Here is a 25,724-nt window from a genome sequence, read left to right as displayed (position 1 = left end):
TGAATTGTACAATTTAAAAGGTGAATTTTATGGCATGTGAATTATTATCTCAAGAAAAAAAAAATCCATTCTGGTTCTCCTGGCCCATCTGGGTCAAGAGGCTATACTCTAATTGGATTTTCTTACCACTCATTTCCATGGCTTAGAAAATGAGAACTATTTAGTGTACTGGCAGGGAAATTAACAAAGAAATGAGATGAAAAATCTCTGATTCAGACATGAAGCCCTCACCCTCCCTGTAACATTCACCCCATATGTGCCACGTGCTCCCATGAAGAGACAGTTCACTAACTAGGTATTGTTTTAAACACTGCAAGTACAACACTGAACCACACGGGAATCCCTTCTGGAGCTCTGATTCTTTTTTTAATTTTTTAAAATTTATTTATCTTTGAGAGGCAGAGAGAGAGAGACAGAGAGAGAGAGAGAAAGTAGGGGAAGGGCAGACAGAGAGGGAGACACAGAATCTGAAGCAGGCTCCAGGCTCTGAGCAAACGGTCAGCACAGAGCCCGATGTGGGGCTTGAACCCACAAACCATGAGATCATGACCTGAGCCAAAGTGGGACACTTGACTGACTGAGGCACCCAGGCGCTCCTGGAACTGTGATTCTAACTAAGGAGAAAGACACTAAAAAGTGAGCAAATATGTCACACCCTGGTAGTCAAAGACCTCACGAAGAGGACAGAGGATAATGAGGAGGAGCAGAAGCAGAGAAGGCAGTGTTGGTGGCTCTCTGGCAGCCCAGGCCTGAGGCACGGAGGGAGAGAACCTGCTGGAATATCTGGAGGACGAAGTCAGCAGTGCATCCAAGCGGCAGGCTGGGGCCCTGTGGCCAGGAAAGCAGGGAAGACACAGGTGGAGGAGTTAACCCCGGTGAGGGCTGTGCATTTTGTTCTAAACTCGACAGAAGTCTGTGGGTTTGTGAAGAGCGAGGCACGTGGTCCATGTCCCTTTTACCAGGACCACCTTGCCTGTGGAGAACAGGGCGTAGGAGGGCAAGAAGGGACCGGATGCTGGCTCTTCTATTGCCAATCGTTAACTCACAGCTGGCGGGGGAAGGCCTGCACTTCTAAAGGACAGACAGACCTGGGGTGGGGTAGGTGTGTTTTCAATGCCTTTCAATGTAGTTTGGGGGCAGAGGCCCCCAGCAGCCGGCTGCCTTCCTCGGGATCTCCAGCAAGGTCTGCTCCGGGGGACACGGCAGTACCAGCTCGAGAGTCACAGGGATCGCTTTCTAAAGTGGCTACTTTATCATTTTTATGTGCAGAGGCGATTCACCATCATCCTCTCTCTCAGGACTGACGGGATAAAGTCACTCCCTCAAAACAAGCAGAGGAAAAGCTTACACTCCAAGATGACCATAAAAACATATTAAAAATCTCATTCAAGATGTCGGCTCATGTCGACTTGAAAACACGAGCGTGTCTTATCAGGTTCAGTATAATGGGCTTGGCACAAACCTCGCAGGTATAATAAATAGACTACATAAAATATTAGCACTACTGTCTTCAAGCTCTACATCAATGGAGGAAAAAAAGAGCCCTAAAATGTAACTCTCTGCAAGTTTGGAAAACATGAGAAGTGGAGAAGAAAGGCTTTGCATATATTAAATCACTTTGCTCCCAAAGGAATAATAAAAATCTTTAAAGTGTGTACAGTTTTTGGATGCATGTATTTTAAGTTAAGGAAAACAGCATAAAATGAAACACTGCTATAATTTTTAACATATATTGACATTGAGTTATTTTTCTAAAAACGTAAAAAGTCATCTCTTAGCATTCATATCCTTTCTACTTACCATACTGAAGGGCTTTTAGTGGAAACCAAAACAGAATAACTGAGTGGAAGAGGCCATTTAAACAATGAACCCAGAAAACCTGAGGGAAAACAAAAATCCATGAGAACCATTTGCGATAAACTAGCTCTGTGAACTCTGACCTTTCTTTTTATCTGTGAGCTAGATTCACAAAACGTGTTTCTGTCGGGCCACCACTGTGAATTAATAGAACTGACAGACACTTTCTGCCTCTTAGACCTTCATGGGTCATTTATTTATTTTTATGTTTCTCAAAATGTTTTTTCAGCTTCACTGAAATTTTTTCTGCTTTCTGAAAGCCAAGTATTAAAAGTTTAAATTTCTTCCTGCAAAAAATAATATTTAAAAGACATGTAGATCCTGAAATTCTTTAGGTGTGACTGTTTTCATAATTCCAGAAGAACAGACTTTTGAAAAGACTATAATTTGGTGAAATCCCTACTTTCTCTTTCCCATGTGCAGTACAAGTGTAAATGCTTCAATGGTAAGGATGTAATGCATCCTTTCTCTCCCCCCACCTCTCTCTCTACACACACTACATGCTAGAAATAACAGGTACACCATTTGTGTAATTCTTTACCGCACTGCCACTGTTACTGAATTTATAAAAGGCTTCCACAACTTTTAACACCTGTCAACGTCAAAGTTCCTACAAGTGTAACGTCGTTTTAGTTAGTACTTTTCTATATCAATTGTACTTTAAGAACAAGGGAGCATGTATGGCTGGTACTTTCTCCGTGGCAGGGATGTGCAAGATTAAGTTATAGAAAAACCGTTTACAATTCTTATGGTCCTTTGAAGTGCGGCAGTTTTGTCATTTAAAAGTGCTTCTTGCAAGCAAAACTTATGCTAAATAAAACTGGCATGTATTAATAGTTTTAAGCTGTTCAAACAACAGAAATTAAGTTGCCTGCCTCCCGAAATTTTCCACTGTGATCTCAATCTCCTTTGTTAGCTCACCCAGCCACAGCGGATTGTATGATCCAATTTACGCTCCAATACATTACACATTTGAACTTGTGTTACTCATTAACCTTTGTCTCTTCTCCTCACTATGTCATTACCACAAGTTTTTATTTGACAGAAAGCACAGGTGGGTGCAAGAAAAATTAGTTCTACTTTTCCATTTTCCTGACCGATACTTATTGTCACATGCTAATCCTTTAACCCCTGTCACGACCTCAGAACCTCCGACCCTTTTTACCATAACAAACGTAATCATCATCATTCAGGGCAACAATGCTTCTACACTGGGGACCCACAGCAACTGCTGTGTATACAACTATGCATTTTGTAGCCATTTGTCCCTGAATTTTAAAACACTTAGATGGGATTTAATCAAAGAATTTTCACTGAAATCATGAGACAATCCATAAATACTATTAAAAATGATTGGCAATTTGTATATAAATATTCAAAGGATAGAGAAGTTGTATAATCTGTTTGTCTTGATCTGATGACTTTTGAAATGCATGGGCTCTGCAGACAATGAAATACTTTGTAAACAACAAAAGAACAACAAAGGATACAAGGAAGGATGCTTCCACACTGAAACTATAAACTACCTTTTCCTTGGCCACAAGACTGTCTAAAGTTGCCATGTGCAGAGGGCACGAAAAGATGTGACTTTCCAGGAATGGCTTTGGATACTCATGGCAGGATCAATTTATGTTTATAAGCAAGAGTACCATGGCCAAGTCTGTGGCTGGAAAGTTAACTCTTGAGAGAGTATCGTGGATCCTGAGCTACGGTAGACTGGACACCTGTGACTGAGCTTGATACAACTGTCCAGGTTAGTGAGAATTACTGTTAGCATGCCAGTAGCCCTGGAACTTTCCCAGCTCTCAGATCACTTTTCCAGGAAAGCAACAGTTCACAGTCCATTGTATCTGCTCTGTGTCTTACCGTCATTTGAAAATACCCACCACAGGTAACGAAAAGAATTTACAGCAAAGTGGTGCCATTTAATACGAACTGGACATCATAAATAAATTTTTAAAAGTCCAAAAATCGGGGCGCCTGGGTGGCTCAGTTGGTTAAGCGTCTGACTTTGGCTCAGGTCATGATCTTGTATTTAGTGAGTTTGAGCCCTGCCTTGGGATCTGTGTTGACAGCTCAGAGCCTGGAGCCTGTTTTGGATTCTGTGTCTCCCCCGACCCCCTCTCTCTCTGCCCCTCCCCCACTTGTACTCTGTCTCTCTCTCTCTCTCTCTCTCTCTCTCTCTCTCAAAAATAAATAAACTTTAAAAAAAATTTAAAAATCCAAAAATAAGACATTCAAAAATTAAAGCATGCATATTGCACATTATAAGCACTAATCATTTTCAGAGACTATTAGAAATACTTTTCAGAACCAGTGGCCCAGGACACTTCAGCTTTTGTTGTTGTTGTTAATTGACCGAGTTCAGTTATTAAAAACAATGCCAACAAGTCGTATCTGCACACCTGGATACGCATGCACAGTGCATTCATGAAGACCTTGTCTCAGAAGATGAATGACACCCTGGCTATCAAGTTAGCGTTTCCAGTGTGAGCTTAGCGGAAGTGAAATGCCTTTTACTTTATTCTGGTATACTGAGAAAAAATGTCCTTTGAGGGTTTTACAAATTAATAAGTATTAAAAATATCCTACGGTCACTGTCCTAAATTCAAAGCATTGAATTTAGGTCACATCTGATTATTAGTAATATGCCAATAACCACGTACTGTACTAGATGGGAAAAGTTCTGTGAAGGTGTATTATATTCGTGGCTTTTATCATATTTTCAAAATAGCACCTACCTTGACGGTTACAAAATTAAACATTTTTCTTTCACTTACACTGAACAGAAACCTGAATTATTAACAAATACTGGTGGAAAGACTTTAAAATATAAACCTGAGGGAAAGTAAACTATGCAAAAATAAATGAGATATTTTTGTTGTTGGGATGAATAAACACCATGACCCCAAAGGATGACAAATAGTCCATGGTGTGTTATGTAGGGTACAAACTCAGAATGTGATTTTAGATAAACGTTAGATATTTTATCTTGTATTTAAAATTTCATGGGTTGGAAATACTGAGTATTATGACTGAGTTATTGGCCAGAGATTATAATGCCCAATGCAATCTAATATTCTTATGAGGTTGAAGTTATTTCACAAAACAGAGAATTGATAAAGAATGATACATCATCCACCCCGCCACCACTTTACACATGTAAAGACAGACCTTATCGGTCCTGGATGACTGACCCCTGGGAGGAGTGAGCCTTTCCCCACAACGCTGCAAAGACAGAAAGCCGGAGGGCCAAAAGGACACTCTTGTCTGTCTTTCAGACCCAATTTACTGCTGCCTGGCAAACCCCAGTGAACTGTGGTTACAAGTTAATTTTATAAGAAAACAAACATATAAAAACCCTTCTCAGTCCATATCAGAACCTGAGGCAAATATGACTTGCCGTGGTCGGAACCCTGGAGTTGTTTCCTTAGCTTTGGAAGACCAGATGCCCCATGTAATTAAAACAGGAGAGCAAGTCCCACTGCCCGCCCCAAACATGCGCCGGGACATCCTGTCCTACCTTGGTGTTGAAGTCCAGTGCGTTCTGAGACGTTTTGTATAATTCAGGATACTTTAACATATTCTCTTTTCTGCATGATCTCTCAAATATTCCGAGCGTTAAGGGAGGCATTGCTGTAAACATCTAAAGGGCACAAAGTGGTTATTACTCCAAGCAATCTAACGCAGGGTGAACCTTTATCTCAAAGTATTTAATGAAACAAAAATAATCAAATGTCCTCAACTTACCACATTGTAAAGACCTATACACCATCTCTCAAACAGGATCTGTCCAGAGAAGCCATTAACAAAGGCAAACCAGATCTAGGAAGAAAACAACCCCAAATCCCTTAAATCAGAACACAGAAAATATAAATGCATTGCTTAGAACCTGAAAACTCAACCACTGTATAATGGCCATTATTAACATTATTTTCACAACTTTCTTAAAAATGGCATTTATTTTTTAATTTGAAGAGATGCTTTCAGAAGATATTTGTTATTTAAGTCAGAATTGGCTTTAGGTGTTGGGTCAGAAAAGAATCCTATTAATAGGCAATCATACATTAAAAAAATTAAATATAACTTTATTTTCTAAAAGGTACTTTAGGGAATATATTTTAAGCCACCAAATTTTTAGAGGTTTAGTTCCTTTTTGAAAGATTTATCTTTTGGTAATTAAATATTATTGTTTTTATTATAAAAGAACATTTGTTTATTTAGCAAATGAAATGATTTCCTATGACAATACCGTAACGATTTTCTTCTGTGTTGGCTGTATTCATATAGGTCATCTATATACATTCACAAGTTTACCTTACTGGAAAAGTGTTAGATAGTGTCATATCCTGTTCCTTTCCCTCTTAACAGTATAAAATACACATTTTCTCAAGCTGTTACATTTCCTTTAAAATGACATTAATAGATGGACATCTTCTATAGCGTGACTCTAACTATTTTGGAATATTTTGTTTGCTTTCAGCTTTGGTATTATATATAATTCTGAACTAAAATTCTTGTACAGAAATCCCACACATCTCTATTTTCTAAGGACAGATTTTTTTTTTAGAAATAAAAGCTTTATGAAGGTATAACTGATATACAAAAAAAAATGCACACAGTTAATGTATACAATTTGTTAAGTTTGGACATATGTATATACTCAAACTGCCACTGTAATGGAGGCAACCTACATATCCATCACTTCCAAAAATTTCCTTGTGTCCCTTTGTTTTTTTTAAGGATGAATTCTCAGAAGTAGACCTACCAGGATAAAAGTTGATAAACCTTTTAGCATTTCTTGATAATTACAGCCATCAGAATGTGAAATCTGAATTTATATATTAAAAATATCTGGTAATGTGAATTTATGCTTTGACTATAAATAAATCTTCAAGTATAAAGCATCATGTTCTTATACATTTTGCAATTCTCTTAAAAATGGAAGACTTAACTTTGGATACAAAATTAAAAGGCAGTATAACAAAAAGCTTTAACATGTTTAAGACAAACAGAAAATGAAGTGAATATTAGTAAGTCAATCATACATATATTACTTTTAAGAAAGCAGACTGAAAATGTAACTAAATCTCAAGTTGATCTGGAAGAAAGAGAAGCCTAGCCGGCAATGAGATTACATAACCACACACCCAAAACCAAAGCACAACAACAACAACAACAACAACAAAACCTGTTCCAGGAAAGCAGTCCTGACATGCCAGTCAAGTGAATTTTTGAATCAGACTTGCGGGGACTTTGCCACACTTCACGTTTCATTTAACCTCATTATGGAAGCATGAATTGCGACAAATTCACCATTTATCGATATGTACCCAGGCTGGCCTCCCTATGAACAGCTTCTGTACCCACATTGATCTTCTTCCTTTTTATGGAGGAAAGGATTGATTGAGCATATATAAAAACGAATGTCTGCTTCATGAGATGGAAAAGAAAACAAAGGAGAAGTAGCACATGAAAAATAAGTCCAAGTTGTGTTAGGGCTGTAACACACATTAACAACAACAATAGCAACAGCACAGGGACCGGAGTCACATCTGAAATTCTTGCTTACTTTGCTACATCTATTTACAGAAAAAAATTGAACATCTGCCCTAGACTAGTAGTCAGGTCATTCATGTGTGCGTGCTTTAAAAGAACTTAGAATCTTTAAATGAAGGTACATTTATTCCTTAGGGTGGTGCTGCTGACTTTACACTCTTTTTTTTCTTTTTTTTTAAAGTGTAAGTAGACACAAGATGACAAGATGAACTTTAATGCTCTCTTGCGTTTTCACATTTGGCCTTTTTCAGATATGGATTATGTAAATACGTATTTGTGATACTCTGGGTGGCGGTAACGTTCTCCCTGACGGGGTCTGTGATTTATTGTAGCAATACACTCTAAGAAGCTCCTTCTGATGCCTTAGAGTATGATAGCAATATATGGAATTATTAAACACCAAGTTTCAAATTATGGCCTCACTAGACTATGAAGATGTGGTCCAGTCTTTGTTGGTCGGAAAAAAAGATGCACACCAAATTTATCCAGTGGACATGACCTGGATCAAAAGGGTCTAGTAATACATGTATCTGCAGTCATCGATGCTGTGTACAATAAGAAAATTATGTTATGTTTGCGTGTGAGTAAGCATTTGTAAATGTGAATGGTCTCCTACCGTCTTTGTATATAATATTCTGTGCTGATTCAAATGCCACTATGAGCCTGAAATTTAAGAACCTCCCTCAAATCAATAAATATTTACAGAAAGCTTCACATTCAAAATAATTTGCACATAAACGAGCAAGTCTGCATTCAAAGTTCATTTAAAGAGGCCTCACCGCGTCATGAAAGAAAAGCTGAAAGTGGAAAGCTACAGACCCATTTTTACCTTTTCATTTCTCCTATTGAAAGGAATGCGAACATGTGTTTAGAAATTACCTTCCTGCATTTGAAAAAAATTCTTATTCCAGTTTCTTTTTTAAGAAAGGAGACATGACTAGAATATGAGCAGAATCATTTACTATGGTATGTTGCACTTTCATACAAATATTTTGCCATTCGAGTGTACATGCACTTTAAAAGAGAAAGGCCTTTAATAAAGAAGTCTACTGAAAGGATTTCAAGCTAGTGCGATTTGTAGTGAAAAGATATATTAGAAACCTATCCCATACTAAATAAAACAACACCTAAATGACTACAAACACATAAAAGCCCCTTCTTTGACTCAACCAAAACCATGGATGCAGAAAGAAAATACCAGTCTTTCTGGGGAGGTTTGGAGATTATTTAAATTCACAAGAAATCCACGTCCCAGCACAACTCGTGCTGGGAAAGTATCACCTCATTGACTTTAATCAAAGCTTCTGGAAATTAGAAACACTACATTGTTTTGGGATCTTACCAGAAAACCTGGATGCGACCAATCATTTGAAAGAAAAGGTCCTATTTTGTTAGGAAGGAGTCAGATATTTCAGAGGAAAAAAAAAAAAATCCCTTTAGAAAGAGCCAGTAATTTCAATGAACACCTAGGGCTGCCGCTGGGTGGCCACCACAAGTGAGTGTTTTATATTGCCACCTGCCGAATCTGTATTTATTTGTCTGGCCGTAATTTATGGCAATGGAGTCACTAGATAGTGACATTCCTGGCAATACAGCAATGGGAAAAGCAGGTTTTGCAGATAATCTATAAAACCCATGGTGTTCCTTTATTAGCCAAGAAACTTCAGACCTGGTATTATTTTCTAAGTTCACGTCCCAACAGAGGCGTGGCAGTTAAAGCTTCACAGACATTTTCCTCATGGAGCATTTCTGCATATTAAACAGCAGCTTACAAATAGTCAATGAGTCCTCTGCTCCCACGCCTGATCAGCACAAAAAACTGAAAGGAGAGATTCGAGACTGGCAGTTATCCTCGCTAGAGACACCCAGTGATGTGTTTTCTGTCTATTCATTCACAGTAGTGACATGAGCCATTAACATCTGCAGAACTTGTTTTAGCTGGCAAAAGTTGGGTATCTGGGAATTGATTTAAAAGGTCAATTCCTTTCCAAGACAGTTGAATTATATTCAAAATATATTTCCATAAAGTGCTAAAAGAAAAATACCTTAAAAATGAGATTTCCAGTAGAGTTTAGGACTTACTTCCTTTTCAATGTGTAAAGTATTTGATCAGTGCTAAATATCTCATGAAGAGGCTTTAAATTCAAAGCCAAGTGAAATTTAGGGCTAATCAACCACAAATCGCGTAACTCTGGAGCGGAAACAGAGCTTGCAGTGTTCGTGTTTCAGTTGAATATATTTTATTTCCCCCATTAGTACGTAGCTTTTGCCCACTTCATTGTTGATTGTCAACGTAGATTTTAAGAAAAAGCAATGAGCTGACTACTCATTTCATTGCACAAAACTAAAGTTTTGTAGATTTATTGCTGCTAGTGTTTTTAAACTCCTGGTGTCTTCAAAAGTATTTGTTACCACCTATGTAATCAGATATTCTTTTGAATATCAATGTTTTGGGATGAGAAGAAAATTAAGAAAAACTAGAAGTATAGAGGGGATTGGGAATCAAAAGTTATTATTTTAGAAAAGAATCACAAATCTACACATACAACAGAGAACATATCTATATTTGGATCTCATAAGCTATTTTAGAAGTGCATTTTTCTTTAAAACACAGACTATTCCAGACCCAATTCAGCAGTGACGAACAATAAACTCGTAGATTATGCTGTTTAGGTCTCCAAGCATTTGCTTATTTTACCTAATGGGTTGTAACCTAATTGTAGAATTTTAGTGACCAGTAAATGAAAGTGCCTGCACACTTTGAAACTAAGTTTCAATTTTCCTAGCCTGAATCTTAAGAACTATGTTCTATCAACATTTTAATAAGGAGATAAGCATTCTGACAGAGGCATAAAGAGCAGCTGAACCAAACACACAGCAGTTCCCAACCAATGCGCCAATAGGGTAAATGTGAAATCCACTGATGTTTTGTTTACAGTGTGACTTCTCTGGCGTAAAGTATGAGCTATTATTTCCATACAGCGAATGGTTAGCTTGTGTCTCTCCTGACAGAAGTGTAGAAACAGCAGATTAGAGGGCAAGGTGGCATAAACAAACGTGTGAGAGAGCCTTGGGCAGATTTATGAGGGTGTGGGAGGCCCTCTGACAGGAGTGGAAGACGGAGGGTTTTCCTAACAAAAGCTACGGGGATCTTATCGCCACCCTCTGTAGAGCAGGGGGAGCAAGAAACTGATATCACCTAGAACTTAAATATTACAAACACAGCTTCTAATGATATCTAGATGTTGGAAAAAAAAAAAAAAAGTAAATAACTTATCTATTATGTCCTGGTTAGCCACGTAGTTCAATTTGTCCACTTAGCCACAGGCCACACGTGGCTGCTGAACACTTGAAATGTGATCAGTCTAAATGGGGATGTGCTGTGATGTAAAATACGCACCAGATTTTAAACACTTGGAATGAAGAATGTAAAATACTGCATTGAGTTTTTAAAGCGGTGACATGCTGAAATGGTAATTTTGAATACACTAAGTTAAATAAAATATGATTTTATTAAATTTTTTTTTTAATGTTTATATATTTTTGAGAGAGAGAGAGAGAGAGAGAGATCGCGCACGCATGAGTGTGAGCAGGGGAGGGGCTGAGAGGGAGACACAGAATCTGAAGCAAGCTCCAGGCTCTGAGCTGTCAGCACAGAGCCCGAGGCGGGGCTTAAACCCACCGACCTTGAGATCATGACCTGAGCTGAAGCTGGCAGCTTAACCGACTGAGCCACCCAGGCGCCCCTAAAATGTCATTTTAAAATTAACCTGGGGAGAGAGGCAAACCATAAGAGACTCTTAAATACAGAGAACAAATTGAGGGTTGATGGTGGTGGGGAGAGGGGAAAATGGGTGATGGGCATTGAGGAGGGCACTTGTTGGAATGAGCACTGGGTGTTTATGGAAGCGATGAACCACGGGAATCTACTCCAAAAACCAAGAGCACACTTTACACACTGCACGTTAGCCAATTTAACGATAAATTATATTAAAAAAAAAGAAAATGAACTTGGGCTTTAACTTTTACTTGTTGCTACTGTGCTTCCTAAAAAATTTAAAATTACAAATATGGCTTACACTGTATTCTACTGTCAAGCTTCTGGAGGACAGAAGCTCGATTTACTTTGTAGTTGCTGAACGTGCCTGGCACCTAGTAGGTGCTGCAAAAATGTTTATAAAACAGAATGCATTCTTTTAGAAGTGATATTCCTGACCTGGGGTTAAGTTTTAATTTTAATAATAATGTTATATTTGATACCAGAAAAGGGATATAGCGATTTGTTGCTATCCAGACACAGGAACTGAACGTTCTAATAATTTTTAGACAATTTCCTCACTATCTGAACTGTCAATACCTACCAGCTCAGAAGACAAAACAGGTCTGGGTAGCAAAGGATATATATATATATATATATATATATATATATATATATATATATATATATATATATATATATGTTTGGAGCATAATAAGAACGACTAGATGACCAATACTAGCAAAATTATGTGTGTACCTTCTGATTCTACCCCTTAGTAGAACTGCTGCCCTCAATTTTATGTCTGTCATTCCCTTACTTTCTTTTAAGGTAGTTTTCCATGTGCGTGTCCTTCAACAGTGTCCTGCTTTCTCTAGTGTGGTTTTGAGCTGTATAAAACAAATGCTATGTAGTTGGTAGTCTTTTAAAAACTGAAAACAGTTTTCGTTCATTAACAATTCTAATTCAACATTATCTTACCAAAGCAATGTAACAATGTTAGCCAGGAATTTAAACACTGATTATTCTCTGCGGCCAACATGTTTGTAAGTTATAAAAAGTGGGCAGATGAAGGATTCACGAAAACAATGAGAAAACTTCTTTAACCACATATGCACGTGCACACTTAACCTGCTATTACCTCAATGATATAGAGGACTATGTTCTTGTAGAAGCAGTACAGGATGCACTTGGAGACTCTGTTATAGTTCCAGGCACCGTGAACCATCAACAAATTCTTCAAATACTTGAACTAAAATAAAAGTGGAAAAGAATTAGTGTTTTTTTCCTCCTACTGTCCAGCTGACGGGGACAAACGGCGCATTTTGCAGCAACGCTGCTTCACCTGAGCTATGGAGTAATCCGAGGAGTTCGCGGCCTGAAGGCCCTCGTTGCCACTGATCCCAACCCCGACGTGGGCCGTCTGTATCATGCTGACGTCATTCGCTCCATCCCCAATTGCAAGCGTTATGACTTTGACTTGTTTCTTAACCATCTCGACAACTTCAGATTTTTGAAGAGGAGAAACCCTTCAATTAGAACAAAGTATCAATTAGCTCTGCTTTCTGAGAAAAGGAGTTTTGAAGTGTTACGGTCTTGAAGGATAAAAGCAGCGGAAGATCCAAAGGGATAGTTCTATGAAGTACCATTGTGTAAAAGTCTTTGGTTTGCAGATGCTCAGTTCTGTTACCCTGGTTGCCACTCTAAGGGAAAAAGAGTCTAAGAAGCAGGCCTGTAGGTGAAAGGTAGGAGCTGCAGGGCCCCGTTAAACACGACTTCACCGGAATGGGTGTATTAATTTGTTAACAAAATCACATTTGAATTTAGAAATTCCACCGCTTCCTAATAAGCAACATCAGAATTTCAAATTCTTCACATTTGAATGAGAAAGGTCAGGACAGCTGCTGGATGGTAGTCTAAATGTTACACTAACTAAATCCTATACTGTACCTTGGAAATAAAAGTTTTGAGCCTCTGTAAGCAGATGTTAGATAATGTACTATGCACAACTTCAAACTCCAAGGAGCAGTAGGGAACTGGCTAACCTCTTGATCTGTTCTCATACACCATGATGAATCAATCAACCACAATAAACACCAAATGCCTGATTACATAGTTCATATGCCTCAATTTTCTTCCAAAGATACTAGCGGCCAAGAAGAATCAAGCAACCTTTTCTTCCTTCCTTCCTTCCTTCCTTCCTTCCTTCCTCTCTCTCTCTCTCTCTCTCTCTCTCTCTCTCTCTTCCTTTCCTTTCCCTTCCCTTCCTCTTTCCTTCTCTTTCTCTTTCTTTCTTCCTTTCTTTCTTTCTTTCTCATTTATTTAGAGGAGAGAGACAGCATGCAGGGGAGGGGCAGAGAGAGAAGGAGAGAGAGAGTCCCAAGCAGGCTCCGCACTGTCAGCATGGAGCCTGATGCAGGGCTCGAACTCACAAACTGTGAAATCATGACCTCAGCTGAAATCAAGAGTCAAACGTTGACCAAACTACCCAGGCACCACAAGCAACCGTTTATACAGACAGGGGTTGGGAACAGAATACACCAGCATCTATACTAAAATCACATTTGGTGTTAACTTTGGATCAATTTATCACAGATTTTTAAAAGCCATTTAAGGGCGTGCCTGGCTGACTCAGCTGATGGAGCGTGAGACTCTTGATCTCACGGTTGTGAGTTCGAGTCCCAGGTTGGGTGGAGAGATTACTTAAAAATAGAAGAGCCACTTAAGAAATAAACCCCATGGCAATGACAGAAGGGTTCAAAGACAGAATGCCTCAGCGTAATTCCTATATCATCCACAATTATTGGCAATTAAAAACACAGAGGAAAACTAAACAGTGAACTGAGTCCAAAAAGCATGAAGACAGTAATTAAGTATGAAGAAACAACACACACACACAATGTTAGTGATCAGAGTTAAATTCTTTATCAAGGTGAAGTGGAGTAGGTATCTGATACCTATCTGCTGGAACATCTGGAAAATCATTTATTATTCTATTTAAAAATGAAGACCCTACTCTGAAAGATGCTACCTTATAATTTTCCTGATTATTATAAATTTCCTTAGGAACAATTCCCAGCAGTGGATACTCTGCACAGATATGTACCTTCAGGTGGCCCTACTGCCTTTCTGAAAAGTTTTCCATCAGAGCAGCCCCAGATTTTATTTAAAGTTTGAGAATCATTATATTAGGCTGTGAGTTACTTGCAGAGTGAACCAGCCTCCTCATCTTTGATCCAAAATAGGTACTCAATAAACGGCTGCTACATGAAAGAATTCTTTTTAATTCTTTCTTTGGATTTCCTTTCAGAGTCTGGCAATAGCACAAAATGGCCCAACTGTGAACACTGCAAGGGAATGGGTGAGTACCAGCCATTATGGGCTTTTTCACGGTTAGCCCCCATTTTTCTTTGAGGTAATTCTCCGTTCATTTTCACATTTCATTTAATTTTTCTTAACAGACTAATATAAACTGGTAAGCCCACTGGCTGTAGGCCAATGGTTTAAACATGGACTACAGCTAACATGTAGTAAATGTCAAAAAAGCATGCTCACCAAGAAATGATCTAAATAGCAAATGGGAAATGGACATGAAAAGAGAGAATCATTTGAAAACATTCATCAAATTGCCTTTGTAAGTTAACAGGATCACAATGTAAATAACTGTGAAGTCACGCCATGGGATCGATGGAATTAGAAAACGGTGGTATCTGTTTTCATCGGCTGAATGTGTCATAAAAGAGAAATCTCTGCATGGGGAGCTAAGACCAGAGATTGGAAGTAGCATCAATTTTGTTTTCTTTCTTCATGGCTATCACAACCAACCACTATTTCTTCTGCCTGCCACTATAATTTTCAATGTCCCCAAATTAAAATTGGCTGAGGATTTTCACCAACTTCGTGAGCGTGGTTATCTCAGGTGTTAAAAATGGAGTATTAATCCCCTTGGCAAGAACAATGCCTGTGTGTGTGTGTGTGTGTGTGTGTGTGTGTGTGTGTGTGTGTGTGTTTTAAAAGATGATATAGCGAGAGGCGTCCCCAAAGTTACACTGTAACTCTTACTAGTGTGTGTGTGTGTGTGTGTGTGTGTGTGTGTGTTTTAAAAGCTGATGATATAGCGAGAGGTGTCCCCAAAGTTACACTGTAACTCTTACTAGCAGCGACATCTGCTTCCTTTACAAGCTAACAGCAGACAAGGGCTTGGAAGAAGATTCAACAAATGGCAGAAGCCTTCATATCTGATGTGTCTGACATAGCCGTTGCTAAGTGGGGATTCATAAAAAATAAAATATGCATACATAAAATATTTAACTCATGAACCCACAAGCTTGTGATGTAGAGCAAAGAGCCTTACTTTGCAGAGGGGTCTACTGTTTGAAATTCTGCCTATTTTTGTTGCACAAACCTCACTCATGAGGCACACTCCACGGCCGGTTTCATTCAAGTGGAGACCAGAACGTAATGACGCCTCCACCCCAGCTCACTGTTCTGTTCCCCACTCTAAAGTATACAGCAAATGGTTTAGCAACTCTGAAAGTCTCTCTAGAGTATTATACTGGGCTTTCCTAGCAACAATTTTGACTGATTCCTAGTAAGCACCACATCATCTCATGAAAGCAAAAGTGCAGATGTGTCCTGAGAAGCATCCTTTCAGGTCTGGCCTAGATGCACTGTGGGCATCTCTTAGGGAGACAAGGTGGTTCAAGAGGATCCACGTTAGTCGAGCTGAAATCAGTTAAAAAGCTCTACTGTTTTTACAGCATCCACTAAAAAAAAAAAATTTTTTTTAATGTTTATTTATTTTTGAGAGACTGAGAGAGACAGAGCATAAGCAGGGAGGGGCAGAGAGAGACACACACAGAATCTGAAGCAGGCTCCAGGCTCCAAGCTGTCAGCACAGAGCCTGACGTGGGGCTTGAACTCATGGACCACGAGATCATGACCTGGGATGAAGGTGGATGCTAACTTGACTGAGTCACCCAGGTGCCCCTACAGCATCCATTTTAAAAACTGTTCCTTGGTACAAGGCAGTTACAAGATAGCACAACAAACTTAGACGACATTAAAAAGGAGTGTAACATAAAGCTTTTTGATATAATTGCCAGTACTTCATAACTTCAGAGGACGTGGAAATCAGAATTGCTTGAAAGGGGCTTCCTTGATGAGTTAGAATATGACTTGGCTTTGACAAGGAGAGGAGAGCTTATTGTCAGGTAAAAAAAAAAAAAAAAAAAAACCCAGCAAATAGCATATATTAAACTTCTTCACTGTTCGAAATCATCTAGAACATATTCCTTCTACCATTGTCCTATCTTATAAGAAGTCACTAACTGAAGTCACGCATTAGAATTTATTTATTTTCTTGACTTTCATAAACATGCTTCTATATTTGTACAATTTCCAGAATAGTCTAGAACAATGTTACTACATGCTAATTTTCCCAAATGTCTATCAAAAAACTAGAGATCCATGTTTGAGAGTAACTAAAAACTGAATTTTACAAACGCCAATAGTGACACAGTGTATAATTCAGAAACATTATAAAAGCACTGTTTTCTACTCTAGATTTTTTTAAAAACCACACATGGGTCTGCGTCAGGACTTCCACAGTTCTCTTCTCCTCCATTGTTGCTCTTTTCTTCTTTGGGAGAAGCCAGAGCCTCTGTGGACAAAGACTAATCAAGTATGTGGTCTAAAGATACAGTTTTCTTCCTGTGGCTCCACAAACAGAAGGTGGTCTTTTGCAATACAAACTAGCAGCACACCGAGTGTAATAGCTTTTCAGATATTATTTTGGCTATATTTTCTGCACATGCCGTTCAGTATTTTTCTTATTTGCTATGTAGTAACTCTCATTGTCCGGTGGACATTAGATCAGTGTACTGACAATTTTTACCATTTAAGCTGCAGGTATATAGAGAGCACATCTTTAATGAGCCTCACTTTGCACTCTTTTAATGGGATTAGCTAAACGAATTGCCTTTTTGAATGGAATACGGATAAAGACAGAATATTTTAGGGGACTTTTTATAGGTAGCCAAAAGGAGTATAATAATTTATCTTACTGTATTATGTTTTTAGGTTACTAACCTAAAAAACATCTTATATATACACTAGAAATAATATTGATAATGTATCTCAAAAACATACTGAAAACTTAAAAGTTACTATAAAGTTGCTATTAGAAGGTGAATCCAGAGAAACATTTTAAGAACAAGGAGGAAGAGAGTATTTCTTAATTTTCCTGAAGTGTTTTTATAGTGACCCTGTGCTTACAGAGCCCCTGTATTTACTAAGCTTGAGAACTGCTCCTGGTGACTATTTAGAGGTCAGGATCATTAGTAGGGGGTTCTGCTGTATTTTCCAACACTTCTGAAGATTTCTCCTTGTGACTATCAGTCTATTTATTCCCCATTGAGTCATATTCTGCTAATAAAAAAAATATAAAAAGAGAAAAAAAAACCTAAGAGAAAAACTTTTGAGATCTTGACTCTGAACTAAAATTTGTTAGGCTCATTTGTAAAGTTTTGAATTGAAGAGGAATTAAAATTTGGCCAAAAAAAAAAATCTGTTACATGTACCAAAATTACATAAATATTAGAACACTTCTAGAAACTCATCATTGATTACTGGAATGAAAACAGCCACGTATATAGCATCTTCAAAACTATACTTAGCATATGGTACATAATGAAACATTCAACTACTTCTAGGTAAGAGAACTGTGTTATTCAAATGACTGATGAGTGAGTGCTTTCCTAGCCTCCAAAAGCAACATCTGTTGATATACTGTGCAGTCAGAGGCAACAAGGGGACCTTATAATACAGGGATTGAGTCTACAGAAATAAAATGCAGATAGCCTTTTCACAGGGCAAAAAGGGAAAGGTAATTTTAAATAAGATGTCCTTCTGCAACGCATTTTAGATGCAAACATTTTTCCCCCCATAATCATGGTTGTTATAGATGAACTACTCCTGTCTCCAGTTTCAATGGTTCTGATAATATTTTAAATAGGGACTGATTGTATTGACAGTGTATATTTGAATACGCATTTATGTGGGTGTGTTCACAGACACTCCAAACTACTAACTGGCAAATGTACCTTATAAATACCCCCAAAAGGAAAAAAATTCCTGATAGAAATCTTTATTATAGTATCAACACCAGAGAATAGCTTGTCTACAATGCTACTGTTCATTTTCTTTCTTTCCTGCTTTCTTTCCTTTCTCTTTTTCTCCCTCCCTCCCCCTTTCTTTTTCTTTTACTTTCTTTCTTTCTTTCTTTCTTTCTTTCTTTCTTTCTTTCTTTCTTTCTTTCTTTCTTCTTTCTTTTCTTTTCTTTTCTTTTCTTTTCTTTTCTTTTCTTTTCTTTTCTTTTCTTTCTCTCTCTCCCTCTCTCCCTCCCTCCCTCCCTCCCTTCCCCTTCCTTCCTTCTCTTCTCTTTTCTTTCATCATCTAGTATCTGGAACCCAGCACTAGACTCAGCCCAGAGCAAATGTAAAATGCTAGTAGAACTGAATAAATGGCAATTTTGCAAAAACAAGAAATTCATCTCATTATCTCATTATACTAACACTACAACTCTCACTCATTTTTTTTTTTTTATTTTTTTAATTTACTGTTTGCTGTCAGGAGGCAAAGTCTGTTTAATCTGCTCTGTATCTAGAATGCAGAGGAAGTACATAAAGGATATTGCATTCTCCAGGCTTTCTCACATGGATAGGAAAAACAGATGGAAAATTATTAGGTGGAGAAGGAAACATACCACCTTTTCAAGGGAAAGTGGGTATAGTCCGAATGGCTTAGAGCCAGATGACAGGGGGCCTCTGCATGTCAGGATAAGAAAGTTTGAATATCACAGCTACTAGCTCTAAGCAACAGGAGGTGTTAATTAAAAAGATTTTGAGCCAAGGGGAGCCTGGGTGGCGCAGTCGGTTAAGCGTTCGACTTCAGCCAGGTCACGATCTCGCGGTCCGTGAGTTTGAGCCCCGCGTAGGCTCTGGGCTGATGGCTCAGAGCCTGGAGCCTGTTTCCGATTCTGTGTCTCCCTCTCTTTCTGCCCCTCCCCCGTTCATGCTCTGTCTCTCTCTGTCCCAAAAATAAATAAACGTTGAAAAAAAAAATTAAAAAAAAAAAAAGATTTTGAGCCAAAAAAGAGCATGGTAGAAGCAGTGCATTAAAAATATTAATTTGGATTGCCCCCAAAATGTATCTTTTTTATATATGTAGATACCTACATGTCTCTCTACATATGTATCTGAACTGAAAAGAAAATGAAAAGAAAGGACGTATGGCTTGGGTGTGGGGTTTGAATGGAAGTGGGATCAGAGATGACCCTGAGGTTTCAAATGTGAGTGACTAAGAAAATGACGGCCTAAACATCAACAGAAAAGGCAGGAATATGTATAGAGGAAAGGTCTCAGGAAGTTGTAGACACTTGGAAGTTTAGAGAGCATTGGGATATCCTAGTGGCATCATTAACTATACTGACTGAAAAGTCAGAACTAAGCTTGGAAAAAAACTCAGAGCTGGGGATGTGCATTCAGGCATCACTCGCTTATTAAGTATTTAAGTGATCCTTTGGTATGTGGTGAAATTTATATGGAAGAATATTAAGAGAAGGAGACGAGCCTTCTTCTTAGGGCCATCCTTCTGCCCGTTATTAATTTAAGAACTTTCACTGACCTGACCTACTGTACCAGGAGTTAAATATTATGAGCGTATACATAGGACAGTGGTCTATGAATTCTTGCTCCAAGGAGACAAAAAGTGCTAGAGACAGAAATCTCTCCTGCATGGGACAAGGTCCAGCTACCTCTTTCTGTCTAGGGAGCCTTGCCTATAGGAGTGGTGTGGTCCAACTGGGAAGCATGTCTACTCCAGAAGGCCAAGAGTGCTTCTCCTTCAGGTTCTGCTCTTTTGCGACCTTGCTCTCAGAGTGGTAAGAGCTATGGCCTCCATCCATCTCTTCCTGGTTGGAGCCTATATGGGCACTTGCTCTCTTCTCTTTTCTTGTGACTCTGAGTAGGTAAGGAAGGGTTGGAACTTCCTTAGGCTGTAAGAAAATCAGCTTGCCTTTCCTTTCTTCCTTCCCTCCCTCGTTCTTAGGAATTCTGTCCTATGTGGATGGGTTTCACCAAAGAATTGTCTCTCATCTTATAAATATCTAGTAGAAGAGGAAACAAGTGGTAGTGTTGGCTACTGCCCGAAATTGAAATCAAATCCTGAAGATGCCAGGAGCTAAAGAAGCTCGGTAAATTTGAGGGTCACAATCAGCAAAAATCGATGAGAAGCCTTTGGAGAAAGACGAAGTGCTGGGTACCTGTCAGAAGGTAAATGAGGAGAGGGAAGGAGTGGTGCTCCAGGGCCATAAATACACAAACAGGCAGGGAAAGCTTTTCAGATGCACTGTTCATTCCCTGTGGTGTCCCCATGGAAGCCCAGGCTGACCAGCGTCAGGGAGGTGAGAGTGGGCTGCATGGAGCAAAGGGGTTCCTCTCTCACTGTAAACACTTTGGCTTAGGCTTAGAGCTTGTAGAAACTCAAACTCCCCCAAATAACATGTTGAAAGACACCCCAATTCTTGGGAGTATCCACAGTGCCCTAAAACTAAGATCCCCAGGAAAATTCCCATCTCCTACCTTGGGACAGGAAAGTTGGAACCATTTGGTCAACCTCAGGGCATGGAGCCAGGCAGGGACAGGTGCCAATGATGTGGGTGTGTTAACAAGGCCTTCAGTGTTACCTTATGCAGGTAATCTCACCAAAACGTGGCTGCCTCTAAGAAAAGCAACACTTGGGTAAAGTAATGAGGGGCAGGGGACAGGGATTCACTAAGCTCAGATGGAGCCCTGTCTCCAATTTTACCGCAAGTTAGGATGTAGCTTTCATCTTTCTCCCAAAGGACTTTGCTGCTGTTAGGGAAAATGGGGGAAAAAATCTCACAGGTAAAACAGGATATCATGAGCACAAAAGAAAAAAAAAAGCCTTATAATGGCTTATAAGGAAATAGAACTGGTATAAAAAGATATAAGAATTTTGAAAAAGTATGATTAAAAAAACAACAAAACCTTGGAAGAATTTGGGAAAATACTGAAAACATGAAACCAGAACAAGCAGTTATAGCAGTTATAAGCAGAACAAGCAGTTATAGAGGTTCAGTTGGCTAAGTGTCCAACTTCAGCTCAGGTCATGATCTCATGGTCTGGGAGTTCGAACTATGCATTGGGCTCTGTGCTGACAGCTTGGAGCCTGGAGCCTGCTTTAGATTCTCTCTCTCTCTCTTTCTCTCTCTCTCTCTCTCTCTCTCTCTCTCTGCTCCCCTGCTCTCTCAAAATCAATAAACATTAAAAAAATAATAAGACAGGGGCGCCTGGGTGGCTCAGTCAGCTAAGCGTCCGACTTCAGCTCAGGTCACGATCTCGCAGTTCGTGGGTTCGAGCCCCGTGTCGGGCTCTGTGCTGACAGCTCAGAACCTGGAGCCTGTTTCAGATTCTGTGTCTCCCTCTCTCTCTGACCCTCCCCTGATCATGCTCTATCTCTCTGTCTCAAAAATAAATAAACATTAAAAAAAAATAAAAAAAAATAATAAGACAAAAGAAATGAGGCCGACATAGTAATAATTATAATAAATATAAATAGGTTAAATTCACTGACTGAAAGAGATTCTCAGGTTATATTAAAACAAAAAACAAAAAAAAAAATTCAGCAATATGGTGTCTAAAAGAGACACACTTTATAATAACAGGTAATAATAACACTTATTTGCTCACTATGTTCTAACTTTACTTGTTTTAATTCATCCAATTCTCAGAAGAACCCTGTAAGAGGTTACTATTATTGTCATTTTACAAATGAAGACACTGAGGCACAGAAAGATTATATAATTTAAGGAAAAAGAGCAAGTAAGTGGTGAAGCCAGGATTGAACCCTAAGCAGTGTGGACTTAGAGACAGTATTCTTAACCACTATATTATACAGAAGGATTGAACATAATGGTTTAGAAGAAAAAAAAAAAGACAAAGCATATATAAAACAAAGGAAAGCCAGGTTAGCATTATTAATATAACATAAAACAGAATTTAAGGCACAGAAAAGGCAATGATGGTCAGAGAGGAATCTTTTTTTTTTAAATGTTTATTTTTGAGAGAGAGAGAGAGAGAGAGAGAGAGAGAGAGAGAATGTGAGTGGGGGAGGGAGGGGCAAAGAGAGAGGGAGACACAGAATCCAAAGCAGGCTCCAGGCTCTGAGCTGTCAGCACAGAGCCTGACGTGGGGCTCAAACCCATGAACTGTGAGATCATGACCAGAGCTGAAGTTGGACACTCAACCAACTGAGCCACCCAGGCGCCCCAGAAAGAAACCTTACGTATGATTTCTCACCAGAAATATTCAATTAGGCCATAAAAAACCCAGCCGACAGTTCAGTACCCCTATTCTTCTTCAGTGTGCTGCTTTTCTTTATAGCAACTATTACCAAGGATTTCATATAAATCTATCTGATATATAATAAATCAACTATGACCATTTATACACACAATCATACACAGTAATTATTACCTTTGAATATATATGTGTAATGATTTTATTGAACAACAGCTACAATGTGAAGGCAGGGATTTTCCTCTTGTTCACTGCTCTATTTATAGAACTTATACATAGCAAACATAGCGAGTGCTCAAAAAATATTTGCTGAATGAATGAATGAATGAACTTCAAAAAGTAGAAATCTAGAGAGGTAAGTAGTTATATTAAGAGATGCTAGGGGTGCCTGGATGGCTCAGTCAGTTAAGCATCTGACTTTGGCTCAGGTCATGATCTCGCGGTTCGTGGGTTCGAGCCCCACGTTGGGCTTTGTGCTGACAGCTCAGAGCCTGGAGCCTGCTTCAGATTCTGTGTCTCCCTCTCTCTCTGCCCCTCCCCCACTCACACTCTGTCTGTCTTTATACTAAGAGATGCTTAATCTCCCTAGTAATCAGAGAAGTGAAAACAACAAGGTGCTTTTCAACCATCAAATTGGCAAAGTTATAAATTCAGGAACGCCCGGCCTTGATGTTAAGGTGCGGAAACAGCAACCTTCTCACATAAAGCTGGGAATGCACACTCTGAGTAGAGCTGCTTTGGAGCAATGAGGCAATTCTGATTGAAACAAAATATAGATATAGCCACAGCCACACACTTCCATTCTTAAGTATATATTAAAAAAACACTTGGCATGGTTATGTAGAGAGGATATTCCCTTTAGCACTTTCCAGGGTAGCAAAAGTTTAGAGGCAACTTATATGGCCATTGCTATGAGCATAAATAAAGTGATGTATATTATTATGATGCATTAGATAACAATGAGCAGTGGTGAGAAGAAATAAACTTGCTTTCCATCTGGTAACATGGATAGTCTCCCAACTGTAGAAAAATTAAAGAGGCAACAAATTTGTGCTGGAGTATTATAAATATAGATCTCTCATTTCAACACACATATAACCATATTATGTATTTTCACAGTGGCACATACATACAAATAAAGTGTGGCATTTGGAAGGGAACATGTTAAATACTTAAGAATGTTTTCCTAAGGTGGAGTGCAGAGGAGGTGGCATGTAGGGCAGAAGCTAAAATAATTCATAAAAATAAAACCAGAATTTGCTTCACTTTGGCTTTGGACCACTTCTAGCTTAAGGGGAAGGCTAGCTTGTGCCCCTTCCCGCCTGGTCCCTTGGCTGGAATTGTCCTTTTGCATCTTGCTGGCACATCCCCCTAGAACAGAGGGGAGGCATTTCGGTGACAGAGCAGGATCTGATATCTGTGGTCCTAGTTCCTCATCTATCTCCTACTGAGACACATAAATATCTATTGACACTTCATTCAAAAACAAATTGAATTCTGGAAATTCCATATTTTAATGGTTTTTCTTGAATCCCAGGACACAGAGAAATTTAATGGACCCTCTAGAGTGGCTGTATAGCTGTCACTACGGAAAGAATGTCAGTCATTTTTGAGGAATCATGGAGAAAGGGAAACAGGCAGGTGGAGAGGGACTGGCAAATGTCTCAGTTTTCCAGAAAAGAAAGCTGGAAATTACAGCCTAGGGAGGTTGGAGTGAACCTCATGGATGTTCTGTCAGAATGTCTCCCGCTTATCATTCATTCACGAGCCACAGACACCATGCAGGGGTCAATAGACTATGACCCCAGGGCCAAATCTGGGCGGTAGCCTGTTTTTTACATAAAGACTTATTGGATCACAGTCACCCCCTTCATTTATATTTTGTCCAGAGCTGCTTTCACGCTATCGTGGCAGAGTTGAGTAGCTGTGACATAGACTGTATAGCCCAGAAAACCTAAAATACTTACTATCTGGCCCTTTACAGAAAACGTTTGCCCACTTTTGCTCTATGAAATACTCCCTTCCTCTTGGAAAATACTATCTGGAACCACCTCCTCTTTCATGCCTTAACTTAAAAGCTTATTACATCCATTTTTCGTCTCTCCGTCTGCTTCCTTGGTATTATGCCTCTTGTTTTGCAAGATCATTTTCCTCTAGGATGTGCTCTTTTCCTTCTCTTTACTCCATGCCCTACAGCAGTTCAACACTCATGGCTTACATCCTACCTGGTCTTGACTCTTGAAGCCCTAGCCTGGCTCAAAATGCCAAGCCTCTAACTTGCTCTAAATGGGGATGGCTCACATGGGTTTATTAGAAAGAAGGTGATCACTAGAAACCCTATGGGTTCAAGGAGAACCAGTTACACCAAAGTAACTCTGCTTTCCTTTCCCCCACAAAATCAGGTCAGTAGACAGATTGAAGAAATATTGTAGGTTCCATATACCATGTCCTTAACAAATCGGAAAATGAAGCCCTTTATTCTATCACCATAGAACTGAAAGAGAAGTGTACATAATCTATAAGGTGCATTTGTTTTTGAAGACACATTAGAGTGCTGACGATTGATTTATGTAAAGCTTTAGGGAGGCCTCAGTGGAAAGCTGCAGAGTCTGTACTTAAAATTGCTGAACAGAAAAGAATCATCAAGAATTTGAATGTAGTTATGGAAGATACGTACACTTATTCCAAGTTAGCAAGATATAAAACAGAAAAAGACTGAAGCGAGTAAGATAGCATTTAAGAAGCATGATCATGGAAATCAAGATAGCACTTACTCTTGGGAGGATAATAAAGCTACAGGGAGGGGAGCATGCGGGGGCTTCTGAGGTGCTGGTTATGCTCGAGTACTTGATACAGGAGTGTACTTGCTTCATGAAAATTCACTAAGTTGCGTGCTTATATTTTATATACTTTCCAGTACAAGTTAACTCTGTTTTACTGGAGTTATATGATCTGCAGTTCTAATCGGTGTCTGTGCGTGTGTGCGTGTGCACGTGCGGCTGTTGGGTGATGGTGGTTTATCTAAACTGATCATATCTAAAACTATATAGTGTTGAATTGTAGTGGAATTCTGAAGTGTTGAGATTTATTAATATTTTACTGTCAAATATGGACTTCCCTGGTGGGGAACTGTATAACATAAGTGGCTACCAGACGGTACCGTGGCCTTA

The 25,724-nt window shown here is 39.0% G+C and overlaps 1 protein-coding gene across 10 annotated transcripts in view; it reads right to left on the bottom strand.

Annotated features, from left to right (window-relative positions):
* The window catches only part of ATP8A1 (ATPase phospholipid transporting 8A1), a 235,113-nt gene that overhangs the window by 43,357 nt on the left and 166,032 nt on the right, over positions 1 to 25,724 (bottom strand). For all 10 annotated transcript variants that reach the window (XM_045474206.1, XM_045474203.1, XM_045474204.1 and 7 more), the window contains 5 exons: positions 12,519 to 12,702; positions 12,315 to 12,425; positions 5,608 to 5,682; positions 5,381 to 5,503; positions 1,801 to 1,879 (listed from right to left, as the gene is read on the bottom strand). In XM_045474206.1, coding sequence (XP_045330162.1) covers positions 1,801 to 1,879; positions 5,381 to 5,503; positions 5,608 to 5,682; positions 12,315 to 12,425; positions 12,519 to 12,702 — 572 coding nt within the window. The remainder of the gene's footprint in view (positions 1 to 1,800; positions 1,880 to 5,380; positions 5,504 to 5,607; positions 5,683 to 12,314; positions 12,426 to 12,518; positions 12,703 to 25,724) is intronic.

Source organism: Leopardus geoffroyi, chromosome B1, assembly GCF_018350155.1.
Source record: "Leopardus geoffroyi isolate Oge1 chromosome B1, O.geoffroyi_Oge1_pat1.0, whole genome shotgun sequence".
NCBI classification, from domain to species: domain Eukaryota; kingdom Metazoa; phylum Chordata; class Mammalia; order Carnivora; family Felidae; genus Leopardus; species Leopardus geoffroyi.
Note: the sequence above shows the minus strand (reverse complement) of the source record. Positions and strands in the feature narration are given on the sequence as shown.